At 40.5% G+C, this 17,004-nt stretch overlaps 1 protein-coding gene across 2 annotated transcripts; it reads right to left on the bottom strand.

The window, feature by feature from the left end:
* Positions 1–974: 974 nt before the first annotated feature.
* On the bottom strand, positions 975–15,975 carry LOC132829491 (RNA-binding protein 7-like). 2 transcript variants are annotated; one of them, XM_060846710.1, is made up of 6 exons: positions 15,466–15,975; positions 14,859–15,021; positions 13,634–13,727; positions 7,006–7,108; positions 3,849–3,957; positions 975–1,692 (listed from the first exon to the last, which is right to left on the bottom strand). In XM_060846710.1, the coding sequence occupies exons 1-6, from the start codon at positions 15,556–15,558 to the stop codon at positions 1,541–1,543; spliced, it is 714 nt and encodes a 237-aa protein (XP_060702693.1). In that variant the 5' UTR covers positions 15,559–15,975; the 3' UTR covers positions 975–1,540. The 2 variants fall into 2 exon arrangements, with proteins under 2 accessions (XP_060702693.1, XP_060702692.1); XM_060846709.1 differs by having other exon boundaries at positions 1,600–3,957; positions 15,466–15,972.
* Between the last annotated feature and the right edge of the window lie 1,029 nt (positions 15,976–17,004).

Here is a 17,004-nt window from a genome sequence, read left to right as displayed (position 1 = left end):
GCGGTAGTAGAGTCAGATGCATTAGGGACATTTAAGTGACTTGTAGATTGGCACATGGAAGGCAGTACAAAGAATAGGATAAAAGGCCAGCACAACATTGAGGGCCATACTGTTGTGTTCTAATTCCTAACTGGTCTATTAAATCAACCAGCTCTGATTTTAAATTTCTGTTCCCTTTTCCTCAACTCTCACCCCAATCAGCCAAAGTTTTATTTTTTCATAATCTTAAAAATAACTTTCAAAATCACTCAACGTTCTAAATTCCATGGTATACATGACCAATTTATGCAAACCTCTCATCTTAAGATTTTAGAGAATTTATACTGCACTTCTTCCAGCATACTCTATAAAAAGTGCACTGCTCAGATAGATACACTACTCCAGATGTAACCAGGGCTTTCTAATACCAACTTAGTCTAATACCAACTACGCTGTGGAAATACAAAAGCTAGTACTCCGTGAATCAGAGTGTTGTTTGTACTTGATCAAGACCTTTTAGTTATGCGTAGACAGACTATTAACCTTATTTAGAGCTTTACTGTTCCAAACTTCTCACTACTTTAGAATTCAAATCTATTCTTTCCATTTGGTCCAAAATGGATGACTTTTCATGAAATCAATTTGATCTACTCTCATCCCTTGTTTTATACTCTAACCTGTATGATTTATTATGACTCCAAACTTGTATATCAGCAAAGTAAACTTGGACATGTGTCTAATTTTCTCATGATCAATGGGCTAAATTAACTTAGTTGTACAAGGACATTATGAAGACTGAAATTTACAAAAAAAGTGAATAAGCATCTTGTACAAGTCCATGAAGAATGAAGACAAAAAAACATTTTGCAAGTAAAATGTTTTAAGTGTGGATGCATGTACTTCACAACAATGAGAATATCAGAAAAAGAATGACGAAAACTAGTAGTTTGCAAAATTCATTAGACAAAAACAGATTACAATTCAAAACCTGGAAATGGATTTTCATTTAAGATCAAACTTTTCTGGTACATGAACAATACCAATTACAATCACATAACAGTGCATATGCCAAACTTATTAGGAATTAATAAAGTCTGACCTAAGCAGGTCCTCCTACAAAAACATTTAAAAATATTGCACATTTATAAACTAATTACAAGCTGTACAACAGCTAAATAGCAGTACAAATTTAGATAGCAGTGCAAATTTCCTAATATTTAAGATTCCTCTTCCTTAGCTGGCTACAGCTAACTTCCTCATGTCAAAACAAAGGGAAACAAAATCAAAAGACCTTGCAATAATTGACTTCAAGTTAAAGAAACCAAATTTTGGATTCACACATTTGGAAGTACGCAAGGGTAAAATAGCTACAAGTTTCCAAGACACAAAATTCAGTTCTTTAAAAAGGTGGTTACAAGAGAGACATTCCATCAAAGCTTAAAAATCTTGCACTCAGCAGGATAAAGGACAGAAGAAATTGAAGGCTGAAGGGGAATATCAATTTATACAGCATGAAAAAAAGTGGCAACTGGTTGGTTTAGAGCAGCAGCAATAGGAAACTTTAACTGTTCATCTTAATTAGCTGGTTAACCTCAAAATCAGGAAGGTAAACGGACTGGTCAGGACATTGCGCATCTTTGCTACAATCCTCATGGTCTCCAAAATCTTTTGTCAAATGAAGCAGGTACAAAGTTATGTACAACCCAGTTTCACCTAAATAAAACAAGGCTTACGTTAAAAAATAACAGTAATATTAAAAAGCTGTACAAATTTCTTCTTTTAAATTCTGAAGGGTTTTTTTTTGCTACTGAACACCAGAGAATACATTATTCTACTGTTACAACTACAAAAAGGTACATATTATGTTTTCTTGGGTACATTAGTTTCAGAGGACCAAAAACCAGTAAATTTTGGTTAGGTACAATTGCAACACAATGAGAAAATTAAAGACAATAATTAGTAACTAGTAATACTTATCAATAGGAAATACCTGCACTCTAAATTTATTCTAACTAGAATGTTCCTGCTATACAGTACTATTCCTCAAAGGCTGACACTGCTTCATGGCAGCAATATGGTGATAAATAACTTTCACTTACCTTGTGGGTATCAGTAAAAGGAGAAGCAAGTTCAAATTGAAGGAAAACAGCAACAACTTTTGTAAATGAGCACTAACAACTGGGCATTTGCTATTTGCACTTGAGTAAAAGGTGCAAGAAACCTAATCACATACTAGTTCCCTACATTTATGCATCCCAATTATAGTCTTAGAAGTCTGTCACCAAGACTAGAATTGGTTTACAGGACACATGGTGATCTCTTCCACACTAAACAAGTAGAATTGCACTCAACTTCTACAAGGAGAATGCTACTTTCCAGCTTAATATGAGCTATTCCTCAGCTTCATTCTATGTATGATCAGCAGATTCAGATTCTTGTCTACAATCCTTGAAATTCCTTGCTGCATCCGATTCCTTTATTGGAGTTTGACTCTCACCAAATTTTTTATTTTAAAAGAAACAAGGTTGAGCATTTATTCTTTAATAGCCAATTCTTTAAGCAATGTTTGCATTAGCACTGGCTAAGGCTCTGAGTTAATTACACACTATTTAAAAATTAGCATATCAGATGTACATGTAAATTAATTTTGTGGATCCAGTTTACTCAGTGATTTTGTCAGTAGCCCTATTGCTCCTCACCGAAGTTTCATCAGCAGGCAATTCCCCCCCAGCTGAGCAGAGTGCTGCATCTGTGCTTGCCAGTTATTTGACAATTTAAAAAAAACACTAATTGGAAGAACATAGACATTGGAGGCAGGCTAAGGATAAGATTATGATCAATTGTTCACTGTATTAGCAACTTTGAAGCAAGACTACTCAACAAAGAACAAAGAACAAAGAACAGTCAGTGCCTCAAATGAACTAATAACAGAATGGGAAGGAAGATATAGTACACCACTAGTCTGCAAAACATTTTTTTTAATCCAGAACTCACTTTGGCTTTGACACTCTATTTAAATATTGAACCTGCATTATAACTTTGCAGATTTCACATGTGCAATTTGGATAAGACAAAATCATGGTCCTGACATGTTGCTCCTCTGCTGCGTATTTTATATTCAGAAAAGAGTTTCATTTTACTGGCACATCACGCTATGCAATTAACTATGTGGTCTGCCTGAGTGGTAAAGGTCACCAGAATCAAAGAAACTGATGAAAGTTGCTTAACTCCATCTCCCTCCAGATAAAGCACCATTAGAACTTTTAAAAAACAAACTCACAAGTAGTGAGGCAGAGATTCACGTTAAGGAGTCAGATATGTTTACAAGTGGGAAAGGAACAAGCTTAGACAGACAATTGGCTCGGGGACTTGGTGCTTTATATTGTACAAATAGGGAACTTTTGTGCAGACATCCCAAACTGCTCAGAAAATTACAATTAGGTATATCATCTTTTTAACATCAGGAAGTTAGTTCACTGAACATTCCCTCAAGTTCTAAATGTTCAGAAAGAAAGGGATTAACTCATCCCCAATCTGGCAGTAAGTTTATTGCCAATTTCGACGTCTGCTTCCTCGAGAGTGATCCCTCCGATAATCGTACTCCCAACTTCTGTTGTGTTGAGAGCTTTGGTCATGTTGGAACTCTGGTTCACGGTTTCCTCTATAATACTGCTCTGAACTGTGATCCTGGAAGTGAGCATCTCGAGCGAAATAACCATTATCTGATCGGTAGGATGAATAGGACTGCTGCCTCTGGGTGCCTGACGTTGATTTTTCAGAATGCCACATCATTCGTGAATTTGGACTGGATGACCGTGGCTGTGCAGTGGTGCTATAATTCTGAGATGTGGCATGCTGGTTAGATGTACCTTGGTAGGATTGCTGCAGAGTGGATCGATTGTTAGCATTAGACTGCTGCAGTGAGGGACTGTAATTCTGCTGCCCTCCCCTGGCCTGTTGCTGCCACATGTTGTTCACCTGCAAGTTAAAAATCAAATTGTTCACATATCTGCACAATTCAGTCAGACAGAAGAAAGAACATCCTGATCCATCTGAAAAAGAATCAAACTAGAGGATACAGTTTCAACTGGAAAGCAAGAGAGAAGTTGAAGCATTTTCATTAAAATCCTGCATGAACTACCTGAACGCTGGTGAAAAGAATACTGTCAAAAAGGAATTGGATATACCTTTGGCAAAGAAAAGGACTGGCAGACTTCTACAGACAGACAGCATGGTAAGGTTAATTGGATAGCCCTTTGAAACGAGAGGGAGGATGGACAAGGAGGAAACAGCCTCATCTTTATATCATGATGGGTGCAACCTGACAGAAAATTATAAATTGAACAAAATAGTACATCAATACTTACACTGGAGATGAGGGAGTAATGGTAATGAGGACTAGTAATCCAGATTGAGACTAACGCTCTGGAGACATGGTTTCAAATCCCACTATGAAAGTTGGTGAAATTTTAATGACAAAAACTGACTCAATAGCAACTATGTAACCAATGATGATGGTCTCAAAAACTCATTTGCTGCTTGGATGCCTTCAAGGGGAGAAAATCAGTAGTAATTCTTATCTGGCTTTGTTGACATGCGACCACAGACCCACAGCAATTGATCAACTACTTAATGTACTCACAAGCTACCCAATTCAAGGGCATTTGGGATGTGCAATTAATGCTGACCTAGATAGCAACACCACACCCCATGTACAAAACATATGCAAACTTATGAATTAGGTTCAAGCATAGGTCATTCAGTCCCACAAGCCAGTTCTGCCATTTGATAAGATCATGACTCATCTAGAAACTCCATTTCCTTTCACACAAAGTCATGTTAATACTGCCATCTTTTATTTGTGATTTCCCAGTTTAAAACTTTTTAATAATGGTCTAAAGATTTCCACATGACGATGTTAGATGAATTAATCTATTGTTTTCTACCTTCCTTTCTTGAACAAAGGTGTTACATCAGTTATTTTCCAACCTGTCAGGAACTTTCCAGATTCTATTGCTAATAATGTTTGGTCATGAAAAGAATTCCAGAATGGGAACACAAAACCACTTCAAATTAACATTTATTTTTTAAAAAACAGGATTTGAATGGAGAAGAACATGCATCTTCTGATGAATTCATTATTTTTTGTTTCTGCAAGTTAGAATCTGAGGGGAGCAACAAATTATAAAAAGGAGAGGAGGCAATGGCGTAACGGTATTATGATTGTGCTTTCACAATTAATCCAGAGACCCTGGTAATGCTCATGGCAGATAATGTAATTTGAGTTTAATAAAAATCTAGAATGCAGATCAACAATGACCATGAAATCATTATCCACTGTAGAGGAAAACCCTATTTGGTTTGGGCAGCACAGTGGCTCAGCTGTTAGCACTGCTGCCTCATAGCACCAGGGATCCGAGTTTGGTTCCTGCCTCAGGTGACTGTCTATGTGGAGCATGCACATTCTCCCTGTGTCTGTGTGGGATTCCTCCGGATGCTCCGGTTTCCTCCCACAGTCCAAGGATGTGCAGGTCAGGTGAATTGTTCATGCTAAACTGCCCATAGTGTTAGATGCATTAGTCAGAGGGAAATGGGTCTGGGAAGGTTGCTCTTCAGAGGGTCTGTATGGACTTATTGGGCTGAAGGGCCTGTTTCCACACTGTAGGGAATCTAGTCTAATCTAGTTCACTAATATCCTTTACAGAAGAAAACTGCCATTTTTATCTGGTCACATTCTTACACATGACTCCAGACCAGCATGGCTGACTCTTAACTGCCCTCTGGGCAATAAATGCTGGTTGAGCCAGTAAAACTCTCATCACAAGAATTTAAAAAATTCCAAGGTTGATATATTTGATCCTGCCACTAACTGGGGTGGGACTTTGCTGGAAGGTCTTAATAGGTCATACAGACAACCCAGTAGTCTAAGTGTTAAATCAGAAATAGGGTGAAGAGATTTCACGTAGCAAAATATGCTACTATAGAGAAACCTCCATTATCTGAAAGACATGGGTGGAGGGTATTTCATTCGGTTAATCAAATTCCAGATAAATCAAACACTGCAGAACATAATTTAGCACAGAATCGGGACCTTGCAATCTTGCCAGATAATCTGATTTTCGGATAATTGAAAGCCGGATAATTGAGGTTCCTCTGTACTTGGATCTGTGCAGTTGGAATTCAGAAGCCAGCTGCAAGCCGAGAAGGCCACAGATGATCACCAACTCTGCTATTGGTAGTTTGGTCTCTGGGAAGCCTCAGGCACTTACTAGCCAAAGATTAAATGAAGATGTTTGCAAGAGCTTGCAGTTAGCCAAAGAAAATTCACGTAACAAGGTTCTGCTCAGGACACCAAGAGAGGTGTAACTGTGATGATACTAAAATGCTATAGTGCAGCCTACTGAATCCAATCAAGCAATCTCAGGAGAAGAGATTAAATAACTCAGAGGCAAGCAGTCATTAAGGCAATCTAGGCTGGAGTGATTCGAGAGAAATCAAAAACTAAAATCTTTGGAGAGAGAAAAAATAAAGAAAGGAGACAATCCCTTGAGAGAAACAAAAACTTTATGGCTCAGTGATAACTCTTGACTGGCTGGTTGCTGGTCATACCCATTAATGTGCAGTTTGTGGTGTGTTCCACCATAATCAGTCTATTATTACCCCTCTTAAAAGATAGATATATTGTTCAATGTGTTGCATTGACTTTTGTACAGTAAAATTTTTAGTATTTGCTTACAAACTGAATTCTCACGGAGTTATTCCCTAAATATCAGATTTCAAATCATTTATTAAAAACATTACCAATTCTTAACCCAATCATAAGCAAATTTGGACATCTGGTCGGCATTGTAACAGTTCTTAAAGTAACCATATTTTCACAACAAATATTACATGGAGCAATTGAAGAGAGATCAAACGGAACACGTTCTTAAAGCATAACAGTAAGGAGAAATCGATTAGAGTACAACTGGCAGAGTAGAAATTTCTATTAAAAATCAGAATAATTTTCACAATGTTTTTACTTACCACAACCTGCCTCTGAAGACTATCAGGTGAAGAAAATGATTTCTGTACTGGCTGTGGGGTCGCAAAGATTGGAGACCCTGTATTATCCATACCACGGCCAAACCTATCAGAGCAAACAAGAGCTTTCAATGAGATCACAAAAAAAAATCACTATGACACTTCTCCATCCCCAAAGCCATCTTAAAAATTTAACATTGGGGCATGAACTGGCATCTTTGGGTCAAAGGGACCAGAGCAATAAAGGGTCATAAGAGTCTAAATGCACATAGTTGACTATCTCTGGTGGCTGCTGCCGTTAGGAACAAGACACAAGGTGTTAATATCATTACAAATAACAATGCAGTAATATACAGGGCAAGGTACACACAGTGGTGAGCTATGTTGGGAACATCTTTATGTGATATGGACTGTTCTAACTGTTGATGGTTTAATATCATTTAGCTGTCATTTCAAGGTATTGCCCTCCCATCACTGTCCAAGGCAGGGTATACCTTGCCCTGTGTATTTCTGTATTCAGCACAGAAAAATGGAGGCAACAAATTCCAGGTACATCGGGAATCTGCATGAACCTATGTGTTCAGCCAATGCGGAGTAACTATAACAAACCAAGCTGACTGGGCTGAATAGATGAATATACAAAAGCTTATACTCCTCACTGTTCAGATACAGCAAGTGAAGAGAGCTCAGCAGTGAGTGACTGGAGGCTCAGTTCTCCCACAGACAGTAAATAAGCCACTCAAGTTCAAATGCCGACATCTTTCTTTAGTTTCCACTTCAGGAACCAGCGACCATAAGTTCACATTAGTTTTAAAATAATGATGGAAAAGGATAGACCAGATCTAAAAGTTGAACTTCTAAATTGGAGAAAGGCCAATTTTGATGGTATTAGGCAAGAACTTTCAAAAGCTGATTGGGGACAGATGTTCGCAGGTAAAGGGATAGCTAGAAAATGGGAAGCCTTCAGAACTGAGCTAACGAGAATCCAGAGAAAGTATATTCCTGTCAGGGTGAAAGAAAAGGCTGGTAGATATAGGGAATGCTGAATGACAAAAGAAGTTGAGGGCTTGGTTAAGAAAAAGGAGGTAGATGTCAGGTATAGACAGGAGAGATTGAGTGAATCCTCACAAGAGTATAAGGAGTATAACAGTATAATCCTTACAAGGCAGTAGGAATACACTTAAGAGGGAAATCAGGAGGGCAAAGAGGGGACATGAGATAGCTTTGGCAAAATAGGGTGAAGGAGAATCCAAAGGGTTTTTACAATTGCAATAAGGACAAAAAGTTAACTAGGTAGAGAATAAGGCCCCTCAAAGATCAGCAAGGCAGCCTTTCTGTAGAGCTGCAGAAGATGGGGGAATATACGAAACAAGTATTTTGCAGTGTTTACTGTGGAGGACATGGAAGATATAGAGTGTGAAGAAATAGATGGTGACATTTTGAAAAATGTCAATATTACAGAGGAAGAAGTGCTAAATATCTTAAAACGCATAAATTCCTATGACCTGATCTGGTGTACAAGAACTCTGTGGGAAGCGATTGCTGGGCCCCTTGCTGAGATATTTGTATTATCGATAGTCACAGGGGAGGTGCCGGAAACAGGAGATTGGCTGACGTGGTACCACTATTTAAGAAAGGTAGTACTAGTGAGTCTGACATCAGTGGTGGGCAAGTTGTTAGAGGGAATTCTGATGGACAGGATTTACACATATTTGGAATGGCAAGGACTGATTACGGATAGTCAACTTGGCTTTGAGCATGGGGAATCATGTCTCACAAACTTGATTGTGTTTTCTGAAAAAGTAACAAAAGAGGATTGACGAGAGCAGAACAGTGGACGTGTTCTATATGGACCAGTAAGGAGTTCGACAATGTTCCCCTTGGGAGAATGGTTCACAAGGTTAGATCTCATGGAATACAAAGGGAACTAGCCATTTGGATACAGAATTGGCTTGAAGGTAGAAGACAGAGGGTGGTGGTGGAGAGTTGTTTTTCAGACTGGAGGCCTGTGATCAGTGGAGTGCCACAAGGATCAATGCAGAGTCCACTAATTTTCATCCTTTATATAAATGATTTGGATGTGAGCTTAAGTAGTATAGTTAGTAAGTTCTCAGATGACACTAAAATTGGTGGTGTAGGGGTCAGCGAAGATTACCTCAGTTTACAACAGGATCTTGATCAGATGGGCCAATGGCCTGAACAATGGCAGATGGAGTTTAATTTACATAAATGGGAGGTGCTGCATTTTGGGAAAGCAAATCTTACCAGGACTTATACACTTAATGGTAAGGTTCTGGGGAGTGTTTTGGAACAAAACACTTAGAGTGCAGCTCCTTAGAAGAAGAGTTGCAGGTAGATAGGCTAATGAAGGAGGAGTTTCGTATGCCTTCCTTTAATGGTCAGAGTATTGAGTACAGGAGTTAAGAGGTCATGTTGCAACTGTACAGGACATTGATTAGGCCACTTTTGGAATACTGTGTGCAATTCTGGTCTCCTTCCTATCGAAAGGATGATGTGAAACTTGAAAGAGTTCAGAAAAGATTTACAAGAATGATGCCAGGATTGGTGGATTTGAGCTATAGGGAGAGGCTGAATAAGCTGGGACTGTTTGCCCTAGAGTTTCGAAGGCCGAGGGTTGACCTTATAGAGGTTTATCAAATCATGAGGGGCATGGATAGGATAAATAGACAAAGTCCTTTCCCTGGAGTTGGGGAGTCCAGAACTAGAGGACATAGGTTTTGAGTGAGAGGGAAAAGATATAAAAGAAACCTAAGGGGCAACGTTTTCACACAGAGGGTGGTACGTGCATGGAAAAAGCTGCCAGAGGAAGTGGTGGAGACTGGAATAATTGCAACATTTAAAATGATCTGGATGGGTATATGAATAGGAAGGGTTTAGAGGAATATGGGCCAAGTGCTGGCAAATAGGACTAGATTAGGTTGGGATATCTGGTCAGCATAGACAAGTTGGACCAAAGGGTCTGTTTCCATGTTGTACATCTATGACTCTATGATCTCAAGAAAGCCTTTGACAATGTGCCACACAGGAGGCTGCTGAGTAAGATTAGGGCCCATGGTGTTAGAGGCAAGGTGCCAGCATGGATAGAAGATTGGCTTTCTGGCAGAAAGCAGAGAGTGGCAATAAAAGAGTCTTTCTCAGGATGGCAGCTGGTGACAAGTGCTGTTGTGCAAGACTCAGCATTGGGACTACAACTTTTCACTTTACAATTAACAATCTAGATGAATAAACTGAGTGCATTCTGGCTACTTTTGGAGACTATTCAAAGATAGAGGGTCAGGTAGTATTGAGGAGGCAGGGTGGCTGCAGAAGAATTTTGACAGGTTAGGAGAGTGGGCAAAGAAGTGACAGATGGAGTACAACGTGGGAAAGTGAGGGGTCATACACTTTGGTAGTAAGAATAGAAACATGAACTATTTTCTAAATAGGGAGAAAATTCAGAAGTCTAAACTGCAAAGCGACTTGGGAGTTTTCGTCAAAGATCCGCTCAATGTAAACTTTTGAGTTAACTCAGTAGTTAGGAAGGCAAATGCAATTATGGCATTAAGGTAGAGAGGACTTGAATATAAAAGCACAGATGTACTTCTTCGGCTGCCTAATGTTCTGGTCAGACCACATTTGGAGTATTGTGCACAATGTTTGGCCCCAAATCTCAGGAAGGATGTACTGGCCCTGCAGCGTGTTCAGAGGAGGTTCATGAGAATGGTACCAGGAATGAAAAGCTTAACATATCTGGGTTTATACTAGATGGAGTTTGGAAGGACAAGGAGGGATCTAATTAAAAAAAACTTACAGAATACTGAACGGCCTTGACAGAATGGATGTTGGCATGACATTTCCATTGGTGGGGGAGACTAGGGCCTAAGGGCACAGCCTTAGATTACAGGGAAGACCTTTTAGAACAGATCAAAGTTTGTGAGAAGATTTGTAGTTCAGGTGCTCGTTGTTGTGGTTCTGTTCGCCGAGCTGGGAATGTGTGCGCAGATGTTTCGTCCCCGTCTAGGTGACATCCTCAGTGCTTCGGAGCCTCCTGTGAAGCGCTTCTGTGATCTTTCCTCCGCCATTTGTAGTGGTTTGAATCTGCCGCTTCCGGTTGCCAGTTCCAGCTGTCCGCTGCAGTGGTCGGTATATTGGGTCCAGGTCGATGTGCTTATTGATTGAATCTGTGGATGAGTGCCACGCCTCTAGGAATTCCCTGGCTGTTCTCTGTTTGACTTGTCCTGTAATAGTAGTGTTGTACCAGTTGAAATTCATGTTGCTTGTCATCTGCGTGCGTGGCTACTAAGGATAGCTGATCGTGTCGTTTCGTGGCTAGTTGGTGTTCATGGACGCGGATCGTTAGCTGTCTTCCTGTTTGTTCTATGTAGTGTTTTGTGCAGTCCTTGCATGGGATTTTGTACACTACATTGGTTTTGCTCATGCTGGGTATTGGGTCTTTCGTTTTGGTGAGTTGTTGTCTGAGAGTGGCTGTTGGTTTGTGTGCTTTTATGAGTCCTAGTGGTCACTGTGGTCTGGCTGTCAGTTCGGAAATGCTCTTGATGTATGGTGGTGTGGCTAGTCCTCTGGGTTGCGGCATGTCCTCATTCCGTTGTCTTTCCCTTAGGCATCTGTTGATGAAATTGTGCGAGTATCCGTTTTTGGCGAATACCTTGTATAGGTGTTCTTCTTCCTCTTTTTGCAGTTCTGGTGTACTGTAGTGTGTTGTGGCCCTTTTGAATAGTGTCTTGATGCAACTTCTTTTGTGTGTGTTGGGGTGGTTGCTTTCGTAGTTCAGGACTTGGTCTGTGTGTGTGGCTTTCCTGTATACCTTTGTACTGAATTCTCCGTTCGGTGTTCTGTACCATCACGTTCAGGAATGGGAGTTGGTTGTCCTTTTCTTTCTCCATAGTGAATCGGATTCCTGTGAGTGTGGCATTGATGATCCAGTGTGTGTTCTCTATTTCTGTGTTTTTAATGATTACAAAGGTGTCATCCACATATCTGACCCAGAGTTTGGGTTGAATTTGCGGTAAGACTGTTTGTTACACAAACAGACCAAGTCCTAAAATACGAAAGCAACCACCCCAACACACAAAAGAAGTTGCATCAAGACACTATTCAAAAAGGGCCACAAAACTCTGCAGTACACCAGAACTGCAAAAAGGAGGATGAAGAACACCTGTACAATGTATTTGCCAAAAACGGATATCCACGCAATTTCATCAACAGATGCCTAAGGGAAAGACAACGGAATGAGGACATGCTGCAACCCAGAGAACTAGCCACACTACCGTATATCAAGAGCATTTTCGAACTGACAGCCAGCTACTGCGACCACTAGGACTCATAACGGCACACAAACCAACAGCCACTCTCAGACAACAACTCACCAAAACGAAGGACCCAATATCCAGCATGAGCAAAACCAATGTAGTGTACAAAATCCCATGCAAGGACTGCACAAAACACTACATAGGACAAACAGGAAGACAGCTAACGATCCACATCCATGAACACCAACTAGCCACGAAACGACACGATCAGCTATCCTTAGTAGCCACACACGCATATAACAAGCAACATGAATTTCAACTGGTACAACACTACTATTACAGGACAAGCCAAACAGATAACAGCCAGGGAATTCCTAGGCGCATGGCACTCATCCACAAATTCAACCAATAAGTACATCAACCTGGACCCAATATACCAACCACTGCAGCGGACAGCTAGAACTGACAACCAGAAGTGGCAGATTCAAACCACTACAAATGGCGGAGGAAAGATCACAGAAGCGCTTCACAGGAGACTCCCAAGCACTGAAGATGTCACCTAGACAGGGGACGAAACGTCTGCAACACAAATTCCCAGCTCGGCGAACAGAACCACAACAACTTTTAGAACAGAGATGTGAAGAAATTTCTTTAAACAGAAAAGTGGTGAATTTATGGAATTCACTGCCACAGTAGGCTGGAAGCCAGGTCATTGAGTATTTTTAAGACGAAGATTGATATTTCTTGATTGTCAGGGGGATCAAGAGTTACGGGGAGAAACAGGAGAATGGAGTTGAGAAACTTATCAGCCATGATTGAATGGCAGAGCAGACTTGATGGGCTGAATGGCACAATTCCTGCTCTTATGTCCTATGGTCTCTTATAGTCTAAGCTCCTTAAGACAACGTTTAGCATCACAATGTTTCTTGTCACCACTATCCTATATTGAATATCGAAGTTGCAATGTTATGTAACCTTGAAAGTGGTCTACTGAGAGACCATCTTGCAGGAATAATTTTACATTAGATTTTTTGCACAATTACAAATCTACACATTAACATGTACACAGAAAGCACAACTGCCAAAATTTCCCAAGTATAAATGAATGCTGTCAATATTCAGTATGGCTTTCACTTCCTGCCCTGAAAGACTTAGTCTCAGCAATTCTAAACTCCTCAAAAAGCCTCCTTTAATATTCAGAATCTATAAAGCAACTTTTGAGCCCTTGCAAGTTCTGCCTACTTGATGTGCATTGCAATTTCTTTTTAAGAGTCTACAGAAGCAAACAGACTACATGTTAGTTAGCAACATGCAGAACTGAAAACAAAAATAGCTAAACAATTACAGAACAATGTTTATACCGATTATTGCTGAACTGGTTAGAATGGGAGGGAGGAGCGAAAGAAGAAGTTGAATTCTGAGACTGGCTTCCTTCCCGAGATTCATGAACACTCCCTAGAAACAGAAGGCAGAAAATAGAAAATTACTGTCAATTTTAAATTTAACACTTTTGACTTTCTTGCGTCTGGAATGACATCTCAAATCAATGGTAGTTTGCTTTCTATTAAGATTAATATCCATCCTGCAGTTTGCCTCTCCCCATTCATGACCAAGTGAATTCTCTTCAATCACCTTTTCTTTCTCTGCAACTGCTTAAAAAGCATTAACACTGCAATTAACCCATCTAAAGTTATCTTCAACATTAACCTGTATCCACTGAAAGTTAACAATGACAGCGATATCACAGAACAATTGACAGGCACCAGATCAAGCAACTGTTTCTACCAGGAAGAAAGCTCAAAACCTATTATCTGTATTTAAAAGTTTAGAGTGCACATGCTGAAATACAATTTTTCATCTGACTTAAAGTCAAAATTGATTCCAAAACTGATACACAGAATTCAACCTTTTTTCAGATTGAGCCATTAGTAAAAAAGTTTAGTATTTGCAAAATCTGTGTCAAAAGTGTCCTGACCACTGAAGAACATAAGAAATAGGAGTAGTAGGCCATCTGGCTCATCAAATCTATTCCATCATTCAATAAAATCAAAGCTCATCTTTTTGCGGACTCAGCTCCACTTACCTGCCCGCTCACCACAACCCTCAATTCCTTCACTGTGCAAAAATCTATCTTTGCATTCAAAACATCTCAACAAGTCAGACTCAACTGCTTCACTGGGCAGGGAATTTTGCAAATTCACAATCCTTTGGGTGAAGAAGTTCATCCTCAACTCAGTCCTCAATCTGCTCCTCCTTATTTTGAGGCTATATCCCCCAGTTCTACTTTCACTCAGCAGTGAAAACAACCATTCTGCTTCTCTCTTATCTAACATCTTCATAAGTTAAATGTTTTTCCTACTAGGTGCTACCAGAGATACCAATTATCTCCCTTTCTTGTAACAAGTTCAAATATCAAACTTGGAACAGATTTACATTCTCCCTGACTGGGAAAAACGTACAGTGACAAATTTAAAACATATGACATGAAAGCAAGCAGACCAAAAATGAAAAATGTCTATTGGAATTCAAGCTATCACCCGACAAGGCAGGAAATAAACTGCTGCAATTCAAGTTTTCTGAACTTACCTGATCTGAACTGTATCTTAATAGCCTTTCCGTAGAGTTGTATTCCATTCAGTAAGTTTTTCCCATAATGGACGGACTCCACATGTTTAAAATGCACGAACGCGTACTGCTTTGATTTTCCATCCTTATCCTTGGGGATCTTTACGGCGAGGAGCGGGCCAGACTGGCAAAGCAGAAAAAGGAAATGAGGGAGGATACTCACATTTCCAATCAAGTAGCGAAAAAGGAGAAAAACGTGCATTTTGAAAAAGTGTCTGCGGAATTACATTAGAACCAAAGAGTGAAGTTGGGGAATTTTGAACAAACCGGGCTATAAACAAACTATAAACAGAAAGTTTGCTCTGAAGTATCTCATAAATGAAAGTAATCGAAGTTGCAGAACATGAATGAAACACGCGGCTGTTCAATTCAATTTCAGATTCACTTTCTGCTGATGGCTGCACAAAAGCAGCTTAACCACTTCATTAAACGGCAATGACTTCAAACTGACCCAGTAAAAGCTGAGACAAAAAAAATAAGCGGGTTTGAAAATCGAAAGGAACAGCTTCTGAGGGAAGAGCGGAGACAAGTTCAATCCCGCCCAAGGCCTCACTAGGCCAAGGCCCACCTGCAGGAATAATTCAAATAGAAGCTCCTCCGTTACTCTCTGATCCAGATTCCCGATGAACAGCGTTGTATCCGCATCATTCGATATCCCCATGGTAGTTTCAAATTAACATCCACCCGTTTACCCCGTCCCACCAAACTAAACTCGGTTCCGGATTACACTTCAAGCGCCTTCAGTCCCACTCGTTCCACTGCGGACCTCACTTCCGCCCCGCTACAATCTCCTTCAGGATTCACTTCCGCTCCGCCAACGTCCTTCTCGGGATTTAGTTCCGCCCTTTACAGCCATCGTCGGTGTACACTTCCGCCCCTTCAGTCTACCGTGGAGGAGCCGCGCCATGGCAGCCGCCTTCGGAGCTCAATTCCGCCCCGCCACCGTCCTTCTCCACCTTCACTTTGGCCTCGCAAATTTAAGATTTCAGATCCTGCCCTATGTTATAGTCAATATTTGATTTGAAAAGAATGCCAAACACTTTTTTTTGGTGTGACCCACCACCAAATCACCAGTTTAAAGCAATGTAATTTTAAATTAGATAGATTACCTACAATGTGGAAATAGGCCCCTCAGCCCAACATACACCCTCCAAAGAGTAACCCACCCAGACCCATTCTCCGACAGGCAATTTAGAATAGCCAATTCACCTAGCCTGTACAGCTTTGCATTGTGGGAGGAAACCAGAGCACACCCACACAGAGAGAATGTGCAAACTCCTCACATAGGGTAGGCTGAGGTGAGAATCAAACCCAGATCCCTGGCACTGTGAAGCAGCAGTGCTAACCACTGAGCAACTGTGCCACAATCAAGTTCAAAATCAAGTCTTTGCATTCAATAGTTTATAGGTTATTCTATCTGCAGCTCATTAATACCAACCTAGAAAATTAACATAAATTGATGAACAGCTTTGGAAAACTGATAATTTGGGAAATGATTATTAGTCCCCAAAAGAAATATAAACAGGAATGGTTTTGCCTTCCAAGCCTGCTCCATTATTCTCATCAACCTGTGATGTTATCACACCCTCTGGAGCAGATAGGTATTGAACTCAGCCCTAAGTAAGTGAGAGCTGCAGGTGCTGGAGATTAGAGTCAAAAATTGTGGTGCTGGGAAAGCAGGAGAATTGACATTTCAAGCATAAACCCTTCATCAGGAATGACGCTTGTGGTCCAGGAGGTCTGAGAGAAAAATGGGAGGGGGTGGGTGGAAAACGCAGCTGGGAATGCAATAGATGAAGATGGGGAAGATGATGGGTTGGAGAAGTGGGTGCGGTGAACAGATGGAAAGGAAGGTGGACAGGTAGGGCAATTCAAGAGGGCAGTGTCAAGTTGGAAGTTTGGATCTGACATAACTCCTCTCACTCTGCCAAGGACATGCAATTCTTGGGCTGCCTCCACTGTCAATCCCTAACCACCTGATTCTGGAGGAAGAATGCTTCCTCATCTGCCTTGGGACCCTGGAACCACATGGGTATGTGGAACAGTCCATCTTCCACAGCGACACTAGCACCATTCCCCACATATTCCTCTGTTACATCACTGACTG

The sequence above is a fragment of the Hemiscyllium ocellatum genome, chromosome 29 (genome assembly GCF_020745735.1).
Source record: "Hemiscyllium ocellatum isolate sHemOce1 chromosome 29, sHemOce1.pat.X.cur, whole genome shotgun sequence".
Taxonomy (NCBI): domain Eukaryota; kingdom Metazoa; phylum Chordata; class Chondrichthyes; order Orectolobiformes; family Hemiscylliidae; genus Hemiscyllium; species Hemiscyllium ocellatum.
This window is presented reverse-complemented; position numbering and strand designations above follow the sequence as displayed.

Excerpts from the sequence above, each read along its gene's own strand:
- LOC132829491 (XM_060846709.1), bottom strand. The coding sequence starts at position 15,558 with ATGGGGATATCGAATGATGCGGATACAACGCTGTTCATCGGGAATCTG. Across the intron at positions 15,022-15,465 it reads TATTTGAATTATTCCTGCAG|TCTGGCCCGCTCCTCGCCGT; the intron begins GTGGGCCTTGGC and ends CTGCTTTGCCAG. Across the intron at positions 7,109-13,633 it reads AACCAGTTCAGCAATAATCG|GTTTGGCCGTGGTATGGATA; the intron begins GTATAAACATTG and ends TTGCTCTGATAG.